General features: G+C 36.4%; 1 protein-coding gene across 1 annotated transcript; it reads right to left on the reverse strand.

The window, feature by feature from the left end:
* Positions 1-742: 742 nt before the first annotated feature.
* On the reverse strand, positions 743-1,365 carry LOC145099079 (WD-40 repeat-containing protein MSI5-like). The gene is made up of 4 exons (XM_079036665.1): positions 1,282-1,365; positions 1,105-1,172; positions 909-1,008; positions 743-803 (listed from the first exon to the last, which is right to left on the reverse strand). The coding sequence occupies exons 1-4, from the start codon at positions 1,363-1,365 to the stop codon at positions 765-767; spliced, it is 291 nt and encodes a 96-aa protein (XP_078892791.1). The 3' UTR covers positions 743-764.
* Positions 1,366-22,037: the final 20,672 nt, after the last annotated feature.

Here is a 22,037-nt window from a genome sequence, read left to right on the forward strand (position 1 = left end):
TTCTCTATCTTGGATGTCCATATCCTGACAAAGTAAAATAAGATCTCAGTTAAAATGATGAATACAATAATTATGCAACCAGAACCATAGATAAAATTCAGTTTGACAATTGTAAGAATCACCTGTTTTGTTTTGAGAACAAGGGCTTTCCAAAGATGGCTACTAAAGCGGGGGATAAAAGATAAAAGAACCTGACTGCATATAATCAAAAACCAACAATTCAAGAATTATTTGATATGCGTACAATAGTTAATTAATATGTGTTAGCAATAATTTAATCGGTCAGAGCAAGATATAAATATGCTTTTTGGATGTTGACTCTTTGGTCTCCCATTAGCTCAAGAACTTCTTCTCACAGAATCTATATCACTTGAAATGAAACTAGCATAAGGTTTCAACGTCACAATTATTGGTTAGCAATGGAAAAAACTTAACCGCAAGAAATGTCTCATACCAATTGCGTTCATAGAAAAATTGAAAAAAACTATGGATTAGTGGATGTAGTCATATTTTTCTCTAATTATTTAAGTGCTTGTACCAGATCTATTCCTTGAAAGCTAGAGAAACATTTTTTTATCAAACAGATGAAACATTGATTCAAAATCTAAACTCCATTGCAACTAATTTTAAAAAGAAAATAAATTAAAGAAAACTTCACAAGTTGAATAGACTCGAATCAAATTTCCAAATCCCAAATTCGGAAATAACTTCAACATCAAAAACAGGGATGAGGTGATTAACTGCTCCAGCTCGTTAATCACCTCTTACTGTGGTCTATGAATCAAATCAATCATCCTCCATATCTACACACATCATCATTCAAAAAAAACAAACATTTCAACTAATCAATATAAATAACATTTTAATAAAAACTAAAATAATAATAAATAAGTGATATATATACATACCTGTAGAGTTCCACCGCCACCTGTGCTTTCACCATCATCCGACACACTGACAATTGTCCATGGATCATGCGAGTTCCAGTGGAAATCAACCACCTTATCCCTTCAATCATAGCACAATATAATCTTGTTTCAATTTTTATCTATTTTTTTATTTCTGTAAAAAGGAAAACCATTAATTAAAATTAAATATATATACCTATGTCCAGAGTGTCTGAACAATAAGCCAGGTGCAAACTTTGAGTCTGGACCAGAACGTTCACCAACCTGTAGACAAACAAACAAACCTTTTATTAAAAAAAAACAATTTGTTGCAAGAAAAGAATAGGGGAAAATGGAATAAAAGTAAAAGTGGTTTTTGGTTGAGTTGACACACCTTATTGTGATCCCAGATGTTCAAGACACCATCTTCTGCTGAGCTTCCAAAGATGGATGATTTGTCAGGAGACCACTGAAACATACAAAGTAATTGGAATTTAGAAATAGTGAACAATTGTTCTAGAAAGGGAATCCATAATTCCCTGTAATTCATTAGGCACATCTACTTCAACCCATGTTTCTTGATCAAGCATTGCTTTTAGTTTTGTCATCTATAACAACAATAATAATATTATTAATCAAACAAATTGTTATTTACCTTCTCTGTTGCAGTTACAAATTATTGTGACATGTTATATATTTGTAAAAAGTCTTGAAGCCTTAGTCTTGGATGCAAAAGAGCACGAACACCAAGAAGTTTTGCCCATCTTCCATGAGCTGCGTCACAAGCTGCAAACACTGCTTCTATGTTTTCTCTCAATACATCAGCTCTGTTAAATGACACAGTTGCCCCTGTTAGAAAATTTCTAACAAATAAGCAACATATATATATATATATATATATATATATATATATATATATATATATATATATATATATAATAGAACAGATCACCATTTTCAACCAAGCAAAGTTTGAAGAATAACAAACCTATAGCTCATTGAATTCTAGATCATACTGAAAGCAGCCTTTTGTACATTAGCCCTTCCTTCCAAATGTTTCCGCTTCTTCATATCTAAAATTAATTATTATAAACTATTAATTAAATTCAATAAAAAATATTGGGGATTCAATAATAAAATACTTCTCGAGAACTAGTATTGAACAAATTTTTAGGGATCAATGTATAAACAATTTATATATCAAATTACCGTGTAAAAAAATAAAAAATTTCTAAAATTCACAATGTCATGGATCCATTTAGAACAAATTAAATTAACATACTTGAATAAACATACATTCTCATGGTTGAAAAAAAAAAACTAAGAAAACGTATTACCATTTCTCATGGTTGAAAATCGAAGAGTTACAAGCAAAAGATAAAATATAACATGGCCAATGGCCACACTAATTCATCATCAAGAATTATTCAAAACACAAAATCACTACAACTCCTTTTAGTGGTGTGCCTTAGCTGCAACTTTTCTTTGCGAATTTGCCTTTGACTAAAAAATCATTTGCACAAAAAATAGTTAATTTAAGATTTTTGGTTAATCGTTATACAAACAAAGGGGTATTTTGGTCTTTTAAATGATTGCAATGGAACTAAATTCCATCCATTGGTTAAACACAAACCAGATGTGCCCTAAATTTGACAAAATAAAAACATCTTTGGCCATCAACCATTAAATTAACATGAAAAAATGTAACAATGGATTAAAATTTCAAGAATATCTTACCATTGAGTGCATCAACACCCACAATTGAATGCATATAGTTAAATCACACATGTAGTCATATAGTGGCACAGAGCACAAATTATTAAAAACATAAAAATACAAGTGAATATTATCAAATGAAGCATTTCTCACTTCATAAAACATATGTAATAGGTGCTAAAGACTTAATGATATCTAGGGAATTTCATCGAACACTTGGTGTTCGTCTAAACACCATGGAAAGACAAAGGTAAATTGCAGAAATCAAACACATAAATCACAAAAATGGAGTATAGGAGTTGATAATTCATTGAAATATGAACAAAAACAAAAACAATAGAGATGCACAATGGATTAACATAATAAATCGAGAAGTAAAAAAACAGAAGAACATAAGTCGATTTAGGGATGGAAGTTACCACTATGAAGGCCTGAACATCTTTATTCCTCTCTCTCTCTCTCTCTCTCTCTCTCTTCTCGTTAAGCTGCTGGCGAGACTTGGCTGGCGACCCCTTTGGTAGAAGATATCGGGCGGTGTTTAGCGCCCTTAGCGACCCATGATGACCTTCCTAACGACCCCCACTCCTTTGAGCCTGATAATCATATCGAGAGTGCTAGATTCAGATCCGCTTTCTATTCAAATATGCCCAATTTTTTTGCAGGATACAGTCCAAATTTTTACATAAGAACCGCCAAATCATTCAAAACTAGAAAAAGATATGTGAAGGAATGAAAATTAAATTGATTACCTGGGTCTCTAACGTAGAAGTTTCAAAGGTGATGACGAGATGCAATCGGGAAGCTAATGGAGCAAAGTCACGGTTCTTCATCTGTGTGTTTTTCGATTTATCTGTGGGGAATATGAAACAAACGAGAATCAAGATTCACATTCCTAATATTGAGACTTGAGAGTATAATTAGGGTTTTTTCTAACAATTTTAACATCGAGTGGGAGATATGGTGGTTCTAGAGGGTAGAAGTAAGTGGGGGAAGAAGTAGGCGGCAGTAAGGAAGGAGCGTTCATAATTTGGGCAAGAGGGAAAGGAGAAAAAAAGGAAGGCGGGGTTTTCAATTTTTTCAGAATTTCATTTCCCCCTTTCCCCCACTATTAAAGGATGGAACGCGCGTTCCATTAAAAAATATAAAGCGACATCCTTAGACGACGCGCATTTTATTATAGGTGCCCTCCGTGTTTTTCTAGACACTAATTTAAGGGCGCGCAATAATGCGTGTCTTCTATCCTTAAATTTTTTGAAGAGATGAAATTTTTCTAATGTCACTCTCCTTTGCGTAACATAGATCAATGAGCGTCGTATTTTGCGCGTCGTAAAACGCCTTTTTTCTAGTAGTGTTACCAAATAATAGTTACTAGTCATCATGGTCAGACTAACTAGCATAAGTCAATTTAACAACTTTAACCCTAATGTCATGCAAGTTAAGGACACTAAATTGATTTTAAAGGTAATTTGGACTATGAGTGATATAATCTACCTACTACTATTCTTTGGTCAAGTCTGGTAATCGAGCAAATATTATGATCAAATACTGCTCTCTAACACAGTTAAGAAAATAACTTATCACCTATACTAGGATATGGTCAATCTCTGGCTCTAGCAATTTAATGGTCATAAACAACTACGTAAACCAAGTTCATGCAACTAACTGCAGTTTAACTACACAAAACCTGAGACAAGGCAATAAAGATGGAAAATTTAACAATCTATGTTTAGATTTATCAAACAATATTTAAAGCAAAAACCAACTTCATTAATCCATAAAACAAGAAATCAACACATAGTATTCAGGAGTTCATCTAATCTAATCAAAAGAAAAGGTTTTAGCCCATAACCATAGTTGATGAACAGATAAACAAAAGGTAAACTAAGCTAAACATCATTAAACTAAGCAAACCGAATGTGTAGATGCAAATCCTTGCTCTAATCGACTTCCTAGCTTCAAAATCGACCCCAAAGGGTACTTAGAAGGGTTTTTGTCGCAATACTTCTCTAGAAAGTCACCTCCAATTCCCCCAATTCGTCAAAAAATTTGGATATATATATATATATATATATATATATATATATATATATATATATATATATATATATATATATATATATACTTGCCTAAAATCTGGCCACCATGACATGGTAAAGGCACCACGTTGTGGTCCTCGTGTTAATCCCGTATTCTCCAAGCCAACGTCAAGAATCGCGAAGATTCCATTCACCACGTCGTTGTGCGATCACCACATCATGGTTATCGAGAATCAACTTTTTCTAAAAACATGAAAGTTGTCCAAAATTGTATCTAGTTTTCAGAAACTTTAAATCTCGTCAATCGGAGTTACGAGTCATGAGATACAGCCAAAATACTGAGGAGGGGTCAAGCTGTCCAGCAACATCCTTCGTGTGTCTTCTTCTTGCCTAAGCTCTTCATTCCTGCCTCCAGCTTCCATATTGATTCCGAGAATGTCTTTTATGCTACATAACAGATATTAAACATAATAAGTACCTTTTGTTCTATAATAAGCATAAATATAGCTAATAATATTAAGATATGATGTAAAATATATATGTAGATATGCACATATCAAAATACCTCACACTTATCTTTTGCTTGCCCTAAGCAAAACTAATTTTTTAAGTCTAACTTTCATCACCAATATCACATAAGACAATCCATTTTGAACTCAACCATTATACCATGACCTCAATGCGCATATTTTTGTCTAAGGTTCCTAAAAACTTCCCCAATCCTAGCTACTCACAATCGTTATGAACCTTCACTCCTTAGCTTATACGACACTCATTTCTGCAACCCTCCGAATCAATGCTCAAAAATCTTTGTTAACCTCAAGGTATTTTTGGTTAATCTACCCAAGCATACATAATCTAGAAAAAATTACAACTTTTGATACCACAATAGAGCTCTTTAGAATTCTTCACTTCTTTGAATAATTGATTTTTGATTTCTTTGAATTCACCACCTTTTTGTTTGATTTTTGGTATCTTCAACGTTTGATTGTTCGGAATTTTGATCTTTGAATTTATACACTACTAGAAAAACAACCTTTTACGACACGCAATGCGTGTCGTAAAACGCTCAGACAACACGCAAATGTGTGTCAAGGAAGGTCTTGTCCTAACGAAAGACGCCACGCTGATGCGCTCTTACGACACGCAATGCATGTTAAATAAGGCCTTTTCATAAAGAAGATGGCATGCATTTGCATGTCGTAACCTTACAATGCACATTTACGACTTGAATTGCGTATCATTAAAGTCCCTGTCATAAAAAAAGGCGACACACATTTTTGCGTGTCATAAATTTAAATGTTTTAAAATTTATATATTTGATAGATTTAGTAATTTCAAATTATATAACACATTAAAAATCTCAAATTACAAAATAAAACACCATAAATAACAAAGATACTTCATTTCACTAATATGTCAAATACAAATAATTATTCCAATAGTGAGTAAATGTTATAACATAATGAACTCAAGAGAAGCATAATTTATATACAATTGGATTATCTAACTTACTATGTGCCAACAACTCTATGTGTGTTTGCTTTTGCTTAAGTCTAGTTTCCTCCAAAGGTTCTAGCCATGCGAAAGTATTATATCTTAGGGTTCATGTGCAAATCAAGTAAAACATTGCTAGCTTAAATTCATCAAGTCCTTGGTGTGAAGTCTTAGATGCTTAACTGCAATCTCCTATGCTTCAAGCAGGCCCTAGAGATCATTATTGGCCATGTGGCAGGATCAACTTGCCAAAATAATACACCAATTAATTAGAAGTTGAGTTTCAAAGATCGCATGGCATCACAAATGGCATATCAACTGGAAACTGTATATGACATAAGTTATTCATAAAACAATAAAATTTTATATCTACAACCTTGGCCAGCTATTGAGTATGGATAATGTCTAAGCATCTCTAGAAAACAGGTTGTGAAACTGTGCAAATCCACTACCCGATACCTGAAAGACAATGAAACATGTTATTTTTCTAACAATAAATAAGTTGCAAAACAAAAGAATAAATACCAAGAGGACATAAATAAGGATGATTCTATTGAGGAAATCTCAATTTAGTTTTAATTTAACTCCATTTACCCAAAGGGAAAAAATATCCACCCACAAACACAAACACAAGAAGAGGGCAAATTGACTGAAGATATATATATATATATATATATATATATATATATATATATATATATATATATATATATATATATATATATATATACTTTTTCCTTAATGACCTCCAATGAAACCATAAGATGTTGTTAGTACTCCACCTTCAGAGTAGTCGCCGGTTATTGATAAGAAATTTAAATTCGGGGGAAGATCTACAAAGATTTAACAAACATGTTATTGTTATACAAAAGGTTGCTATAAAATAAATTATATAAAATTCACTTACTTTCAATTGCTTTATCCGATATATTGTAAGATGGTTCACCAGATTTGCAATTCGATCCTCTTACAGTTGACTTTGGTGGAAGAATTTGAAGAAGCTAAGGAGGAGGTGTCTACGTTTCAAGTTCTATATTGTTCCTGACTAGTCCAAACAAACAAAAGAAATATACATCAATTAACAATTAAGTAAAATATGTAACATTAAGCTGTTTTTTGTTGCATTTAGAAGTTTATCAAGGAAATACTTAACATTTTACATGTGTTTTAGATTTAGAAATTTGGAATTGGAGCAAAAGAATAATATGAAATTACATACACACCCGTGAGTACAGATGGAGGTGTGTAGAACTCCTGCCAAACATTTTGATATGTAGTAAGATCCATATTTATAGATCTTGCAGCAAGGTATGCAGCTCCAACAACAATCTGGTGGGGTTGAATTGAAGCCAAATTGAACTTCTAAGCCTACACACAAACAAAAAAATGAATAAATATATAATACATTTTAAGGATATAACATCCAACCCAATCCAATCTAATCAAAACTGTTGATTGAACAAACACATACACCATTTTGTTAAAAAAAACAAAGAATAATCAAGATCAGGTTCAAGTTTTAGTAGTTATTAGCATAACATAGCATAGAGAGTGATGAGTAGTTCTTGGCAGGTGTATAATGCTAATGTGGAATTGATGAAATGTAAATGTCTTACCAACAAAGAAAGGCAATGCAGGATAACATTAGGCATTACGCACTAGCATCTTGTTTATCATACAGCTACGAAGAAAAATAAAAGAGTTGTTGAGATTTAGCATGTCTACAAAATGAAATTTATAATTAATTAAATATGTTGTTCATTTCATAAACATAGGAATTCACAGCATTCTTTTTGTCTTTGGTTTCTTCCATCACTTAGTCCTGTAATGCCATTTCAAATTCTTTTTCCACTACTTTTTGCATATCTGCTGGTAGCATTGCTCCATAAGGCATAAACCACCTCAGAAACAAGTATGTTTTACTTTTTGACCTTCTTCTTTGGAGCCTCCACCTGTATAACAACATAAAAATCTTACTATATCTATACTTTAATGTTTAAACCCACATATGTTCTATTATACCAACCTTAGTATCATTTCCACATTAGCATAACATTATGTAGAGTTGCATTTGGAAGTTTGAACTAGCAGACTACGCAGACGATCTAGGGCATATGCCCGATTTTTATGATGTGATCTATCTTCAGATGCCTATAAACTAAGGCAATTAAGGAAAAAAAATACACTCATAAACACACACATAACTTTTGGCCGTATCGTTTAGAGCTACCGGAGGAATATCGTTTAGAGATGCCTATAAACTAAGGCAATTAGTCATTTAGGGTCATCGCCCGAGTGGGCAGGGTGGAATATCGTTTAGAGCTATCGGAGGATCTCAATCAAATTCCCATCATTTTTCACGTCTCTCAATAACAGAAGTGTTTGGTCGATGATTTTGTAGAGGTGTCGTTGGAGGATATTCAGGTGGATGAGTACCTGAACTACATAGAGAGACTAGTTGTGATCCTTGACAAGAAGACCAAGGCCCTAAGAAACAAGGTGGTGAACCTGGTGAAGGTCCAATGGCAGAACCGGAAAAGCCCAGAGTGGACTTGGGAACTTGAGGAGATGGAACACTAACCAAAGTTATTTTCAGCAGCAGACTTCGAAGACGAAGTCTATATCAAGTGGGGGAGAGTTGTAGCATCCGGTTTTGAGGTATATTTTATTTTAACTAAAATTTGATTTTAGGAGTTGTCACAACATGTGTAAGTATCGCCACGTTGTGGCGAGGAATTTTTTGGTTGCAGGTATCTTTTGACTTGCCGCAATCTAGCAAGCAAAGGCCATGGCATGGCCATTGCTCACGTCTTAAACCCTAATTTTCCGGGTATTTAAAGGAAAATGGGAGGCTAGGGTTGTTCATTCTGAGCCTCCATCACTCTCAAGCTGTCACACCCCCAAACCAAGGATGGCGGAAACGTTCGAGGGTGGAGGACTTCATGTAGAGTATCACAACAACGAGTATAATAGTGCTCAAAGTAAATACAACCATCATAAATATAACTGGAAAAGTTACACCAATGTATATGTTTACATGAATCGAATCAATTACATTATGAAACAAAATGAACTGTTTGACGATTTATCGTCCCATCCTCAAAACGTTGTTGGTTTCCTGTTTTCACTGAATTCCTGAGAATACAAGTAGTTTTGAAAAGTGTCAACACAAATGTTGGTGAGTTCATAAGAGATTTTATTGGAGAAATAGACCGTTTTCCTTGTAAAAATGATGTGATATGTATTCAGAAAATCCGATATTTTCTTTATAAAGTTTATGTAATGTAGTCTCATAACCGATGACCAAAATGTATAAGTAACCTTTCTTATTAAAGGAAAATAAAATGTGCTTAAATTGACATAAACGCACTTGAATTAAATGATGTTCCCGCAAATTTTTATGTTTGTTAATACTTAATGTATATGTAGTCCTAAGTCTCAGGATCGAGAAAATAACAAGTATCGTCTATACTTAAAGTTATAAATGTGGTTTCAAATGATGTGTAGTCATAAATTCCAAAAACCGAATGTAGACAGTAATATCGGTACTTATTGAGATAAAAGTGATTTTAAAATCGACATAAAACCCATTAAAGTTTTATAAAAATCCCGTAAACTTTATGTATTGTTATATCCTTATGTGAGCCGCTATAATCATACTTAAGACTAAATGAACCTGCCACGACGTTTCTCAGGCGTCGAAAAACTGAAATGACATTTGTCACCCATAGACCTGCAGGTCCAACTGTAGCTAGCAGCAAGGTGGTGTGTCAAACCCAATATAGATCTATATACAACTATCACGTTCTCCCTCCAGGAGACTCTGATTATAACGTACAGGATTTTATATTCCGCACTCGGACGTACGGAAAGAGAATGTCTCACAATCTAGGTTAACAAGTTTACAAGTTGTATGCGGGAGTGTAAAACCTTTCTGTATGAATGTACCCTTTTCGTACGTGTGTGTTATGTGATGTATTGAAAACTATACCTATTATAGTTTTATCCAAAACGTTTGTAATATATAAGAACTCTTTTATGAAAAAAAACGTTAGGATTATAAAATCCATTAAACTATGCTTATTATAGTTTATATATATATATATATATATATATATATATATATATATATATATATATATATATACGTGTTCTAAATGAATGAATAATCTTATCATGAATGACTTATTTTCAGTTTATGATGATAAAATTTACAACATATCACATTCAATACTTAGAACTTGACATTATCCACTTTGCTCAACATAATACAAAGTGTTGTAAAAATTACAAGCTGTTAACAAATTTTCAGCCTTTCTACACTGTTTTTGAAAATTCATAGAAAAATCATACGAAGTCGAAAACTAAATCCGTAAATTCTGGAAGTTCCCAAAATGTGTCTAGTTTACTAATAATTTTAATCATGATTTTTAATGGCCTGTAACTTAGGTGAAAAAGTCCATAATCACAGACTGGTCCGGATTGGTGTTTGAAATGATAGGCAGTTTTGGTAAAATCACCATAATTTGTAGAAAAATCGTATGGAGATGTGCAAGTAGTCATTTTAAAGCTAAGAAGTGGAACTACATGCACCTAAAACAGTTTTGAAAACTAAAATGTTTAAGGTGTCCAAAACAGTCCGTGAATGGAGTCCAACTTTTCTGATGAAAGCTGTTAGAAAATTTTAGTTATGTTCTTGGTGTTTTAACTTGTATTCCCCCCCTAAAAACTTAAGAAAACATGAAAATGTAGGGGTATGAACTCACCTTGTGTGATTTCAGTAGATAAGTGTTGAAGAAGAGAAGTGTTCAACCCAAGAACACTTGAAGAATCGCTTGAAGATTCGAAGCTCTAACACAAATATAATGGAGTTTGTGTAAGATACTCATGATTTGAGTGGAAATAATTGAGATAATCTTAAAGGAAATGGATTATGCTTACCAAAGGTGGAGGAAACTCTCAAGATCAGCCCTTGAATCTCGGATTTCTAGAGAGAGAAAGTGAGAGAGAAAGGAGTTTGATCTTCTTGTGAAATGAGAACAAATGAGAGAAAATGAGGAGAGAGGATGAATATCCAGCTCTCAAAACATGGAGATGGCTTGTGAGGGAGGTAAAAAGTACAAGGAAGTGACAAGGTATGGTGGGGAGGAGTGTGGGTTAATCATGGAGTGGGTATGGGGTTGCTTATGTCATAAAATAAGGTAAAGTCAACACTCTACCTTTGTACTTTACCTACTCTTATTTGGATAAGATTTTACCCTTAAAATGTGATTAAATCATTAATTTAGGGGTCTTATATTTTAAAATAAAGTTTTGGGTGAAAATCCTATGTTAAAATAATTAAAAATGGGTTTAGAACGCAAAAATACGCAAAAACGGCGTGAAAAAGGAGTTTTCCAGCGAGATTCTTCGGACCTAGGCCAAAGTTCGGTCCCTAGGCCGAAGTTCGGTCAGATGTGCACGGTTCGGAGGTGAAGGCGCGCCAGAAGGAAGAAGCGAAGCGAGGGCTGGTCCGAGGCTCGGTCCGAAGTCGGGTGGATCGGTCCGAAGGGAAGCCAAAACCGAAGGAACTGTAGTGAACAGTAATGAACAGTAACTTTGGTTCGAACCTTCCTTCTATGTGAGGTTCGGCTCGGATGAACAGTAGTCTCGGTTCGGCTCATAAGTCAACAGCTCGGTTCGGATTTATGAACGGATTTATGAACAGTACTCTCGGTTCGGACCTTCATGAATAGTACTTTCGGTTCGGTTCATGAATAGTACTTTCGGTTTGGAGGGTTCGTTTCCTTAAGTCCGTTTTTCGCGTAGACTTCCGTTTTTGGGCTATTTTCGCCAAATTCAGGGGTCGGAATGTCCCGAGTGATTATAGAAAGTCGGGGAGAGATTTCGAGAGAGATTTGAGAGAGATTCCACATACTCAGAGAGATTTGGGAGAGATTTCACATACTTGGAGAGATTTCACATACAGAGAGATATTTGGGAGAGATTTCACATGCTTAGGGAGATTTGGGAGAGATTTGACATACTTAGAGAGATTTGGGAGAGATTTGACATACTTAGAGAGATTTGGGAGAGGTTTGACATACTTGGAGAGATTTCTCATACTTAGAGATATGTGGGAGAGGTTTCACATACTTAGAGATATGTGGGAGAGGTTTCACATACTTACGGATATGTGGGAGAGATTTCACATACTTAGGGATATGTGGGAGAGATTTCACATACTTAGAGATATGTGGGAGAGGTTTCACATACTTAGAGATATGTGGGAGAGGTTTCACATACTTAGAGATATGTGGGAGAGATTTCACATACTTAGAGATATGTGGGAGAGGTTTCACATACTTAGAGATATGTGGGAGAGGTTTCACATACTTAGAGATATGTGGGAGAGATTTCACATACTTAGAGATATGTGGGAGAGGTTTCACATACTTAGAGATATGTGGGAGAGGTTTCACATACTTAGAGATATGTGGGAGAGATTTCACATACTTAGAGATATGTGGGAGAGGTTTCACATACTTAGAGATATGTGGGAGAGGTTTCACATACTTAGAGATATGTGGGAGAGATTTCGTTGGTTACCTTTTTTTTTGAGTGTCCGGCTACGCACTGCAAGGTCCTTAAACCCCCGTTAAGCCTTGATTTGGGATCTTGCATACTCCCGATGAGTATGTAACATTGTTTTATCGGTTTGGCTCTCCACGTACCACCATTTTAGGTTAAGGAGATCTAGGTGAACGCACTTTTCGATTTATGATCTCTCATTAGAATAGAGAGTTGTTTAGAAGTTACGTAACGTAAACTCTAGTACTCACGGCAAATTGAGTTGACCGGTTTGACTTGTTGACTTTAATTGACTTTGACTTGACCGAAAATTGACGGTTGTCACATCATCCCCCCGTTAGAGGGAATTTCGTCCCGAAATTCGAATTTAGGCAAGGAGTTGGTAAATGACTAAGGTCGGCTCTACATTATTTTGATTCTGACTAAGAGATGAGTTATTATACATGAAATCTTAGCTCATACACATTATGATATAACCAATACTGGGCGGATAGTAAAATGTGTGATTCTACTTCAGTTTCACATCCCAACGAGGAAAAGAAACTAAGTTAGAATTCTCACATGCTATTATCTACCAGGTATTCGTTATATATAACTGGGGAATGTATAAGTGAGGAAATCATAACAAATAACTTAGTAATTCTTCTTACTACGAGGGTAGATAAGCAAGTCACTTACAACGACAACGATGAACTGATCCTAGTAAGAATGGCACACCCTATGAATATTGCGAACGGGTTGGTCCTATCCGAGGGGTATCACCATAGACTTGCAGCGTCCGCATCGAATTTGGAGGGTTGTCCTCGGACATCCTTATCCAATACTCGCGACTGGTGATATTCAGATCTCAGGTCTGATTCCTAAAGGGTACCTCGTTCCTGGTGGTTGGTCGGCCTATTCGTTTATGTGAGGCAGATAGTAAAGGTTTCTACTGGAGATATCGTCAGGGCCTCTGGAGTTAATGGAACTATGAGCAATTTGCCTTTCTATTTGAAGAATAAGAACAGAGCCTTCCAGGGTGAAAAGCTTGGTTCTTCAATTTTATTGTTGAGTAGTTCGACAGGTTTGACCTAAGAGTTCTTGTAGCTCGGTAGGAAGCATGTGGGTTTGGTTTACACGATTAGGCCTTCTTATATGGTAGGACATTTACTCGCTCTCCTGGGCAACCTTGGCCCGAAGTTCATGGCAAAACTCGTACCATATCTTTCCCAAGTTTCTGTGCTTGGACCTTGTCTGCTACATGCGTGATATTCCCAAGGGTCTCCTGTAAGCACTTGTGATAAGGTTTCGGAAGTATAACACTCCTCTGATGCGTGTTTTGGGGTTCCATAGCAAAAGATAATCCGTAGGTTCGAGCTGGATGTTTATGAGAGACGAAGGTTTCGATGTTTGGAGGGGTTAGGTGAAAGGTCCTTTTGTAGATGTTAAATTGGGAAGATGAGGGCTATATCAATGAAGATTGGATGACGACAGCAATATCTTTTTAGATAAAACTAGCTAAGCTGTATTCGCAAGAAGAGATTACTGGAGTGATAAAGTATCTTGTGTTTCTTTTTAGGGTGATAAACTTTGTTTGATGTTATCATTATCGTAGATGATTTATACCACAGTGTCTAGCACTGGCGGTGGGTGTGTTTCGAGAATTAGTAATGATATTTGACATCATGACCCCTGACAGGTCTCCCTATGATCGAATGGTATATGAACATCGTATGTGATCTGATGTTGGGGAATCGTCGAGTAGGTGGCCCCACTCGGTTCTTACTACTAGACACGGATTAGGAGTCGGGGTGAAATTATTTGTTTCAAGACTTCAGTATTTCGATTATAATTAACCCCGATGTATGTACGAAGTCATCACATCTTAGAGGTAATGATCTTTAGATCATATATGAATGTATTTGGTTCGATTTAAACGAGAGAGTATTTTAACTACTTTTAGAAAGATGGTGACTTTAGCAAGCATAACAATTTCATTACAAACATATAGTACTTAAACGTTTTTGTCGTTGGACACATTACAAAAAGTCCTAATATGGTTTCCTACTGATCCTGCCGGTTCGTTTGTTACATTCCTCCGGCTCCTCCGTCATTCTTCTTGGTTGGACACTTTCTCTTGAAGTGTCCCATTTCACCGCATGAGTAGCATACTGGGTCCGCCCTGGTGTTGGTGATTGAAGGGAGATACTGGGTCAGGACCTTACAGAAACGGGTGGTATGTCCTTTCCTGTTGCAGTTATCACATTTTAAGATTCTGCAAGCTCCTGTGTGATGGAAACTACACTTGGCACACTTTGGGAGAGATCCCTCATATGGTCTGGCCGACGTTTGGGTGGTAGATCCTGTGGCTAGTATCGGGGCATGCGTCGTGACTGCTGTTGTGATGGTGGGGTGGCCATAGGTTGTTGTCTTTTAATGGATTTTTGTGATTGGTGGCGCTCTTTCATGTTCCAAAACTTTCTCTTCTTGTTCGTAGGTTTGATACCTGAGGTATTTTTGCTGGCGGACTCCCGCTGGTGTTCCTGAATATTACCGTTATCTGTATTGTCAGCACCGCTTCCATTTCTGCTGGCGTTGTTAGCATTGAACTGTGCCATGACGGCTGCCACGGCTGCCGTGACTGCAGCCTGAAAAGTAGCAGCGTCTATCTGCAGAGTTGGCACCTTGCTAGTTGGTTGGTTCCCTCTTGGTGAAGACATAGTTCTGTTTTACGATGAAAAACATCTTCGTTAGTGGAAATGATTATCTTAAGTGCATCCTTACAATTTATATTAACGCATATAAATTTTTGCACATTACTGTACTACTCCTAGTGTTTCCGCTAACATTCTTGAATTAGGGTTACAGCAGTGGGTAGGGGTAGGTTTCATACGGGCGTCAAGCTTTACCCATCTTAGAATCACGTGTGTTCAAACACGCTTGGCTGGGGAGTTTTTGATGGAATCCGGCGCATTAGTACTAGTATGATCGCAACCGTGAGTCTATGATGAAGGAACTTCTCAACAAAATGATTAAGGGTGAGATGATAATGAGTTTTTAGAATGGCTATACGTCGTGAGTTTCTAATTAAGTTTTTTCTTATATTGATTTGTAACGTAATTTGGTCGTTAGGGGCGTTCTGAAAATAATTCATAACGGGAGTCTTTTTATGGAAACCCATGAATTTTTAGTAGTTCTGCACCCAAGTGGTGCCTTATAGTTGACCCAGGCTAGGTCCTCATCATGACCAATTGGAACATGTTCTCGAAGATTTGACTTGCATCCCTATGATGCAATCCTAATACAGAGTAGAAGTAAGTTCAGGTGGTGATCCTTTGATGTTGGTTGTTTGAAACCGGGTTCCATTGGTTGGTGAATGACATGATCCAACCTTGGAGAGAAGGTCAGGAACGATTCCGGAGCTAGATTACTCTAGTCTTACAACTTGAATAGAGTGGGTTTTAGGCAGGCTCCTATCGCAGCATGATGGGAGTGTTTGAACAAAAGGGTGACACAGAACTCGGCTGATTGATACGTCATTGATGTTTAAGATGTAACAAATTAGGGAAAATTGACCTTGTAGAGGGTCTTATATCATATCAAAGCAGGGGTGTCTTGGCCGCCTAAAGGCCTCACTAAAGGTACCTACAGTACAAGATAGTTTCATAGGGAATACCACCTAGGGCATAGATAGGGAAAACGATTCCCTTTTTTTTTTAACATGAAATGAAGTAAAGTATCTACTACTGGCGGCGGTCATTTTTCTTGTGATCTCTCAGTTCAGCTAGCTGCCGCTCCATAACAGGCATGTGCCTTTCGTACACCCTCTGGCGTACTCGGAGTTTTATGACATCGATTCGTGATTCAGCCAGTGCTTGCAGCAGGGTTTCATAGTCTTTCGCAGACTTTTCACGAGTGTGCTCAAGGCGATTGGTGTGGATTGTATGTATTCTTGCATTTGCATCAACCTCTGCGATACTATGGAGGGTTGTTCTGCCCTGAATCTCGTCTCGGGCAACTCTACGGACCAGGATTGGAAAAATTCTATCTGCTGGGGTTCCTTCGTTTATGTTGCAGAAGTTTCGATCTCCATCGAATGACATAGGTTGGTCTTGCTCTTCGCTCCAGATTTCCAAGCACTCTACCCAAGGAGGCATCGGGCCTTGAAAAGCTGGTCGAGGATTGGGATTGGGAACACGGGTCATCGAGGATAGGTTCACCATTTCAGGTTCGGAGTCGAAACCGTCAGCAAGGCCTTCAGCTTGGTGACCATCCACTGGGATTGGGTGATCATTCTCTGGCTCCTCTCCGAGCCATTCAGTATTGTTGTGGCTAGGGTAGTACGGGTCGTCGTGGAGATGAAATCCAGCCATGATATCTTCGCGAGAAATGGGGATATAAGAAGTAACTAAGTAGATGTACTAATTAGATAATTATAAGATGATCTTTATCAGGTACTTCAATACACTGTTTAGTGCATACTAGTCATATGTATTTGGGACAGGATAGACCTTCAAATAAGCGACCCTAACTCTAAACCCCAATCCAACGAGAACAGGAAGTAAAGCAAAGATTCACAGATTCTAAGTCTATGACGTCCTAGCTACATATAATTTTAATGTATCCACTAAGCAATTATTGACCTATTGATAAAAATCTATTTAGTTCTCAGATAAATAATTATAATAACACCAAATACCCCTATGGTATTTCATTGTGGTAGTGTTGGTAAGTTTTTAGACTTGTTGCCATATCACAACCATTCTTGGGCATGTGCTAATCACTCCTCGGACGAGCATAGTTGATCAGGCTATGCCAATCCCAAGACTGACCATACATCCCCGAGCTTACCTGTGATATCCAACAATCATTACTTTTGTTTTGTTCTAGAACGACGTGACCCTAGTATGTATGCATGCGCGTATACTTTTAATAAGAAACTACTTATTTCTAAAAGTATAGTTATTTTGAAAACATAAAATCAGAGACTCTAGTCCCAATGCATTTATAGTTTGTATATCTTTTGTGGTTCGATATACTGAGTTCACTATAAACAATGCTCTGATACCAATCTGTCACACCCCCAAACCAAGGATGGCGGAAACGTTCGAGGGTAGAGGACTTCATGTAGAGTATCACAACAACGAGTATAATAGTGCTCAAAGTAAATACAACCATCATAAATATAACTGGAAAAGTTACACCAATGTATATGTTTACATGAATCGAATCAATTACATTATGAAACAAAATGAACTGTTTGACGATTTATCGTCCCATCCTCAAAACGTTGTTGGTTTCCTGTTTTCACTGAATTCCTGAGAATACAAGTAGTTTTGAAAAGTGTCAACACAAAGGTTGGTGAGTTCATAAGAGATTTTATTGGAGAAATAGACCGTTTTCCTTGTAAAAATGATATGATATGTATTCAGAAAATCCGATATTTTCTTTATAAAGTTTATGTAATGTAGTCTCATAACCGATGACCAAAATGTATAAGTAACCTTTCTTATTAAAGGAAAATAAAATGTGCTTAAATTGACATAAACGCACTTGAATTAAATGATGTTCCCGCAAATTTTTATGTTTGTTAATACTTAATGTATATGTAGTCCTAAGTCTCAGGACCGAGAAAATAACAAGTATCGTCTATACTTAAAGTTATAAATGTGGTTTCAAATGATGTGTAGTCATAAATACCAAAAACCGAATGTAGACAGTAATATCGGTACTTATTGAGATAAAAGTGATTTTAAAATCGACATAAAACCCATTAAAGTTTTATAAAAATCCCGTAAACTTTATGTATTGTTATATCCTTATGTGAGCCGCTATAATCATACTTAAGACTAAATGAACCTGCCACGACGTTTCTCAGGCGTCGAAAAACTGAAATGACATTTGTCACCCGTAGACCTGCAGGTCCAACTGTAGCTAGCAGCAAGGTGGGGTGTCAAACCCAATATAGATCTATATACAACTATCACGTTCTCCCTCCAGGAGACTTTGATTATAATGTACAAGATTTTATATTCCGCACTCGGACGTACGGAAAGAGAATGTCTCACAATCTAGGTTAACAAGTTTACAAGTTGTATGCGGGAGTGTAAAACCTTTCTGTATGAATGTACCCTTTTCGTACGTGTGTGTTATGTGATGTATTGAAAACTATACCTATTATAGTTTTATCTAAAACGTTTGTAATATATAAGAACTCTTTTATGAAAAAAACGTTAGGATTATAAAATCCATTAAACTATGCTTATTATAGTTTATATATATATATATATATATATATATATATATATATATATATATATATATATATATATATATACGTGTTCTAAATGAATGAATAATCTTATCATGAATGACTTATTTTCAGTTTATGATGATAAAATTTACAACATATCACCTTCAATACTTAGAACTTGACATTATCCACTTTGCTCAACATAATACAAAGTGTTGTAAAAATTACAAGCTGTTAACAAATTTTCAGCCTTTCTACACTGTTTTTGAAAATTCATAGAAAAATCATACGAAGTCGAAAACTAAATCCGTAAATTCTGGGAGTTCCCAAAATGTGTCTAGTTTACTCATAATTTTTATCATGATTTTTAATGACCTTTAACTTAGGTCAAAAAGTCCATAATCACAGACTGGTCCGGATTGGTGTTTGAAATGATAGGCAGTTTTGTAAAAATCACCATAATTTGTAGAAAAATCGTATGGAGATGTGCAAGTAGTCATTTTAAAGCTAAGAAGTGGAACTACATGCACCTAAAACAGTTTTGAAAACTAAAATGTTTAAGGTGTCCAAAACAGTCCGTGAATGGAGTCCAACTTTTCTGATGAAAGCTGTTAGAAAATTTTAGTTATGTTCTTGGTGTTTTAACTTGTATTCCCCCCCTAAAAACTTAAGAAAACATGAAAATGTAGGGGTATGAACTCACCTTGTGTGATTTCAGTAGATAAGTGTTGAAGAAGAGAAGTGTTCAACCCAAGAACACTTGAAGAATCGCTTGAAGATTCGAAGCTCTAACACAAATATAATGGAGTTTGTGTAAGATACTCATGATTTGAGTGGAAATAATTGAGATAATCTTAAAGGAAATGGATTATGCTTACCAAAGGTGGAGGAAACTCTCAAGATCAGCCCTTGAATCTCGGATTTCTAGAGAGAGAAAGTGAGAGAGAAAGGAGTTTGATCTTCTTGTGAAATGAGAACAAATGAGAGAAAATGAGGAGAGAGGATGAATATCCAGCTCTCAAAACATGGAGATGGCTTGTGAGGGAGGTAAAAAGTACAAGGAAGTGACAAGGTATGGTGGGGAGGAGTGTGGGTTAATCATGGAGTGGGTATGGGGTTGCTTGTGTCATAAAATAAGGTAAAGTCAACACTCTACCTTTGTACTTTACCTACTCTTATTTGGATAAGATTTTACCCTTAAAATGTGATTAAATCATTAATTTAGGGGTCTTATATTTTAAAATAAAGTTTTGGGTGAAAATCCTATGTTAAAATAATTAAAAATGGGTTTAGAACGCAAAAATACGCAAAAACGGGGTGAAAAAGGAGTTTTCCAACGAGATTCTTCGGACCTAGGCCGAAGTTCGGTCCCTAGGCCGAAGTTCGGTCAGATGTGCACGGTTCGGAGGTGAAGGCGCGCCAGAAGGAAGAAGCGAAGCGAGGGCTGGTCCGAGGCTCGGTCCGAAGTCGGGTGGTTCGGTCCGAAGGGAAGCCAGAACCGAAGGAACTGTAGTGAACAGTAATGAACAGTAACTTCGGTTCGAACCTTCCTTCTATGTGAGGTTCGGCTCGGATGAACAGTAGTCTCGGTTCGGCTCATAAGTCAACAGCTCGGTTCGGATTTATGAACAGTACTCTCGGTTCGGACCTTCATGAATAGTACTTTCGGTTCGGTTCATGAATAGTACTTTCGGTTTGGAGGGTTCGTTTCCTTAAGTCCGTTTTTCGCGTAGACTTCCGTTTTTGGGCTATTTTCGCCAAATTCAGGGGTCGGAATGTCCCGAGTGATTATAGAAAGTCGGGGAGAGATTTCGAGAGAGATTTGAGAGAGATTCCACATACTCAGAGAGATTTGGGAGAGATTTCACATACTTGGAGAGATTTCACATACAGAGAGATATTTGGGAGAGATTTCACATACTTAGGGAGATTTGGGAGAGATTTGACATACTTAGAGAGGTTTGGGAGAGATTTGACATACTTGGAGAGATTTGGGAGAGGTTTGACATACTTGGAGAGATTTCACATACAGAGAGATATTTGGGACAGATTTCACATACTTAGGGAGATTTGGGAGAGATTTGACATACTTAGAGAGATTTGGGAAAGATTTGACATACTTAGAGAGATTTGGGAGAGGTTTGACATACTTGGAGAGATTTCTCATACAAAGAGATATGTGGGAGAGATTTCACATACTTAGAGATATGTGGGAGAGGTTTCACATACTTAGAGATATGTGGGAGAGGTTTCACATACTTAGGGATATGTGGGAGAGATTTCACATACTTAGGGATATGTGGGAGAGATTTCACATACTTAGAGATATGTGGGAGAGGTTTCACATACTTAGAGATATGTGGGAGAGGTTTCACATACTTAGAGATATGTGGGAGAGATTTCACATACTTAGAGATATGTGGGAGAGGTTTCACATACTTAGAGATATGTGGGAGAGGTTTCACATACTTAGAGATATGTGGGAGAGGTTTCACATACTTAGAGATATGTGGGAGAGATTTCATTGGTGACCTTTTTTTTTTGAGTGTCCGGCTACGCACTGCAAGGTCCTTAAACCCCGTTAAGCCTTGATTTGGGATCTTGCATACTCCCGATGAGTATGTAACATTGTTTTATCGGTTTGGCTCTCCACGTACCACCGTTTTAGGTTAAGGAGATCTAGGTGAACGCACTTTTCGATTTATGATCTCTCATTAGAATAGAGAGTTGTTTAGAAGTTACGTAACGTAAACTCTAGTACTCACGGCAAATTGAGTTGACCGGTTTGACTTGTTGACTTTAGTTGACTTTGACTTGACCGAAAATTGACGGTTGTCACACAAGCCCCAAAAACCCTAACCCTAATCCTCCTTGGTGATCTTCTGCTCATTTTAGTAATCTTCTGGTGGCTTTGAAGGAAAAAGGAAGAAAATTTAGGGCTTTGGTCAACAAGTGATCCCTTCCTCCATTCGTATTCATATTCTAGACTCTTTGTAAGTCCTTAAGCTTCAACCTTTTTGTGTTATTCATCATATCTAGGTTTTGGAGCATCTATTGGATTTTTATGCTACAACATCCTATGGTGCACATACAACCCTA

This window comes from Lactuca serriola, chromosome 4 (assembly GCF_051521515.1).
Source record: "Lactuca serriola cultivar US96UC23 chromosome 4, Lser_US96UC23_V15, whole genome shotgun sequence".
Classification (NCBI taxonomy): domain Eukaryota; kingdom Viridiplantae; phylum Streptophyta; class Magnoliopsida; order Asterales; family Asteraceae; genus Lactuca; species Lactuca serriola.

Excerpts from the sequence above, each read along its gene's own strand:
- LOC145099079 (XM_079036665.1), bottom strand. The coding sequence starts at position 1,365 with ATGTTTCAGTGGTCTCCTGACAAATCATCCATCTTTGGAAGCTCAGCA. Across the intron at positions 1,173-1,281 it reads ACATCTGGGATCACAATAAG|GTTGGTGAACGTTCTGGTCC; the intron begins GTGTGTCAACTC and ends GTTTGTCTACAG. Across the intron at positions 1,009-1,104 it reads TTCAGACACTCTGGACATAG|GGATAAGGTGGTTGATTTCC; the intron begins GTATATATATTT and ends CTATGATTGAAG.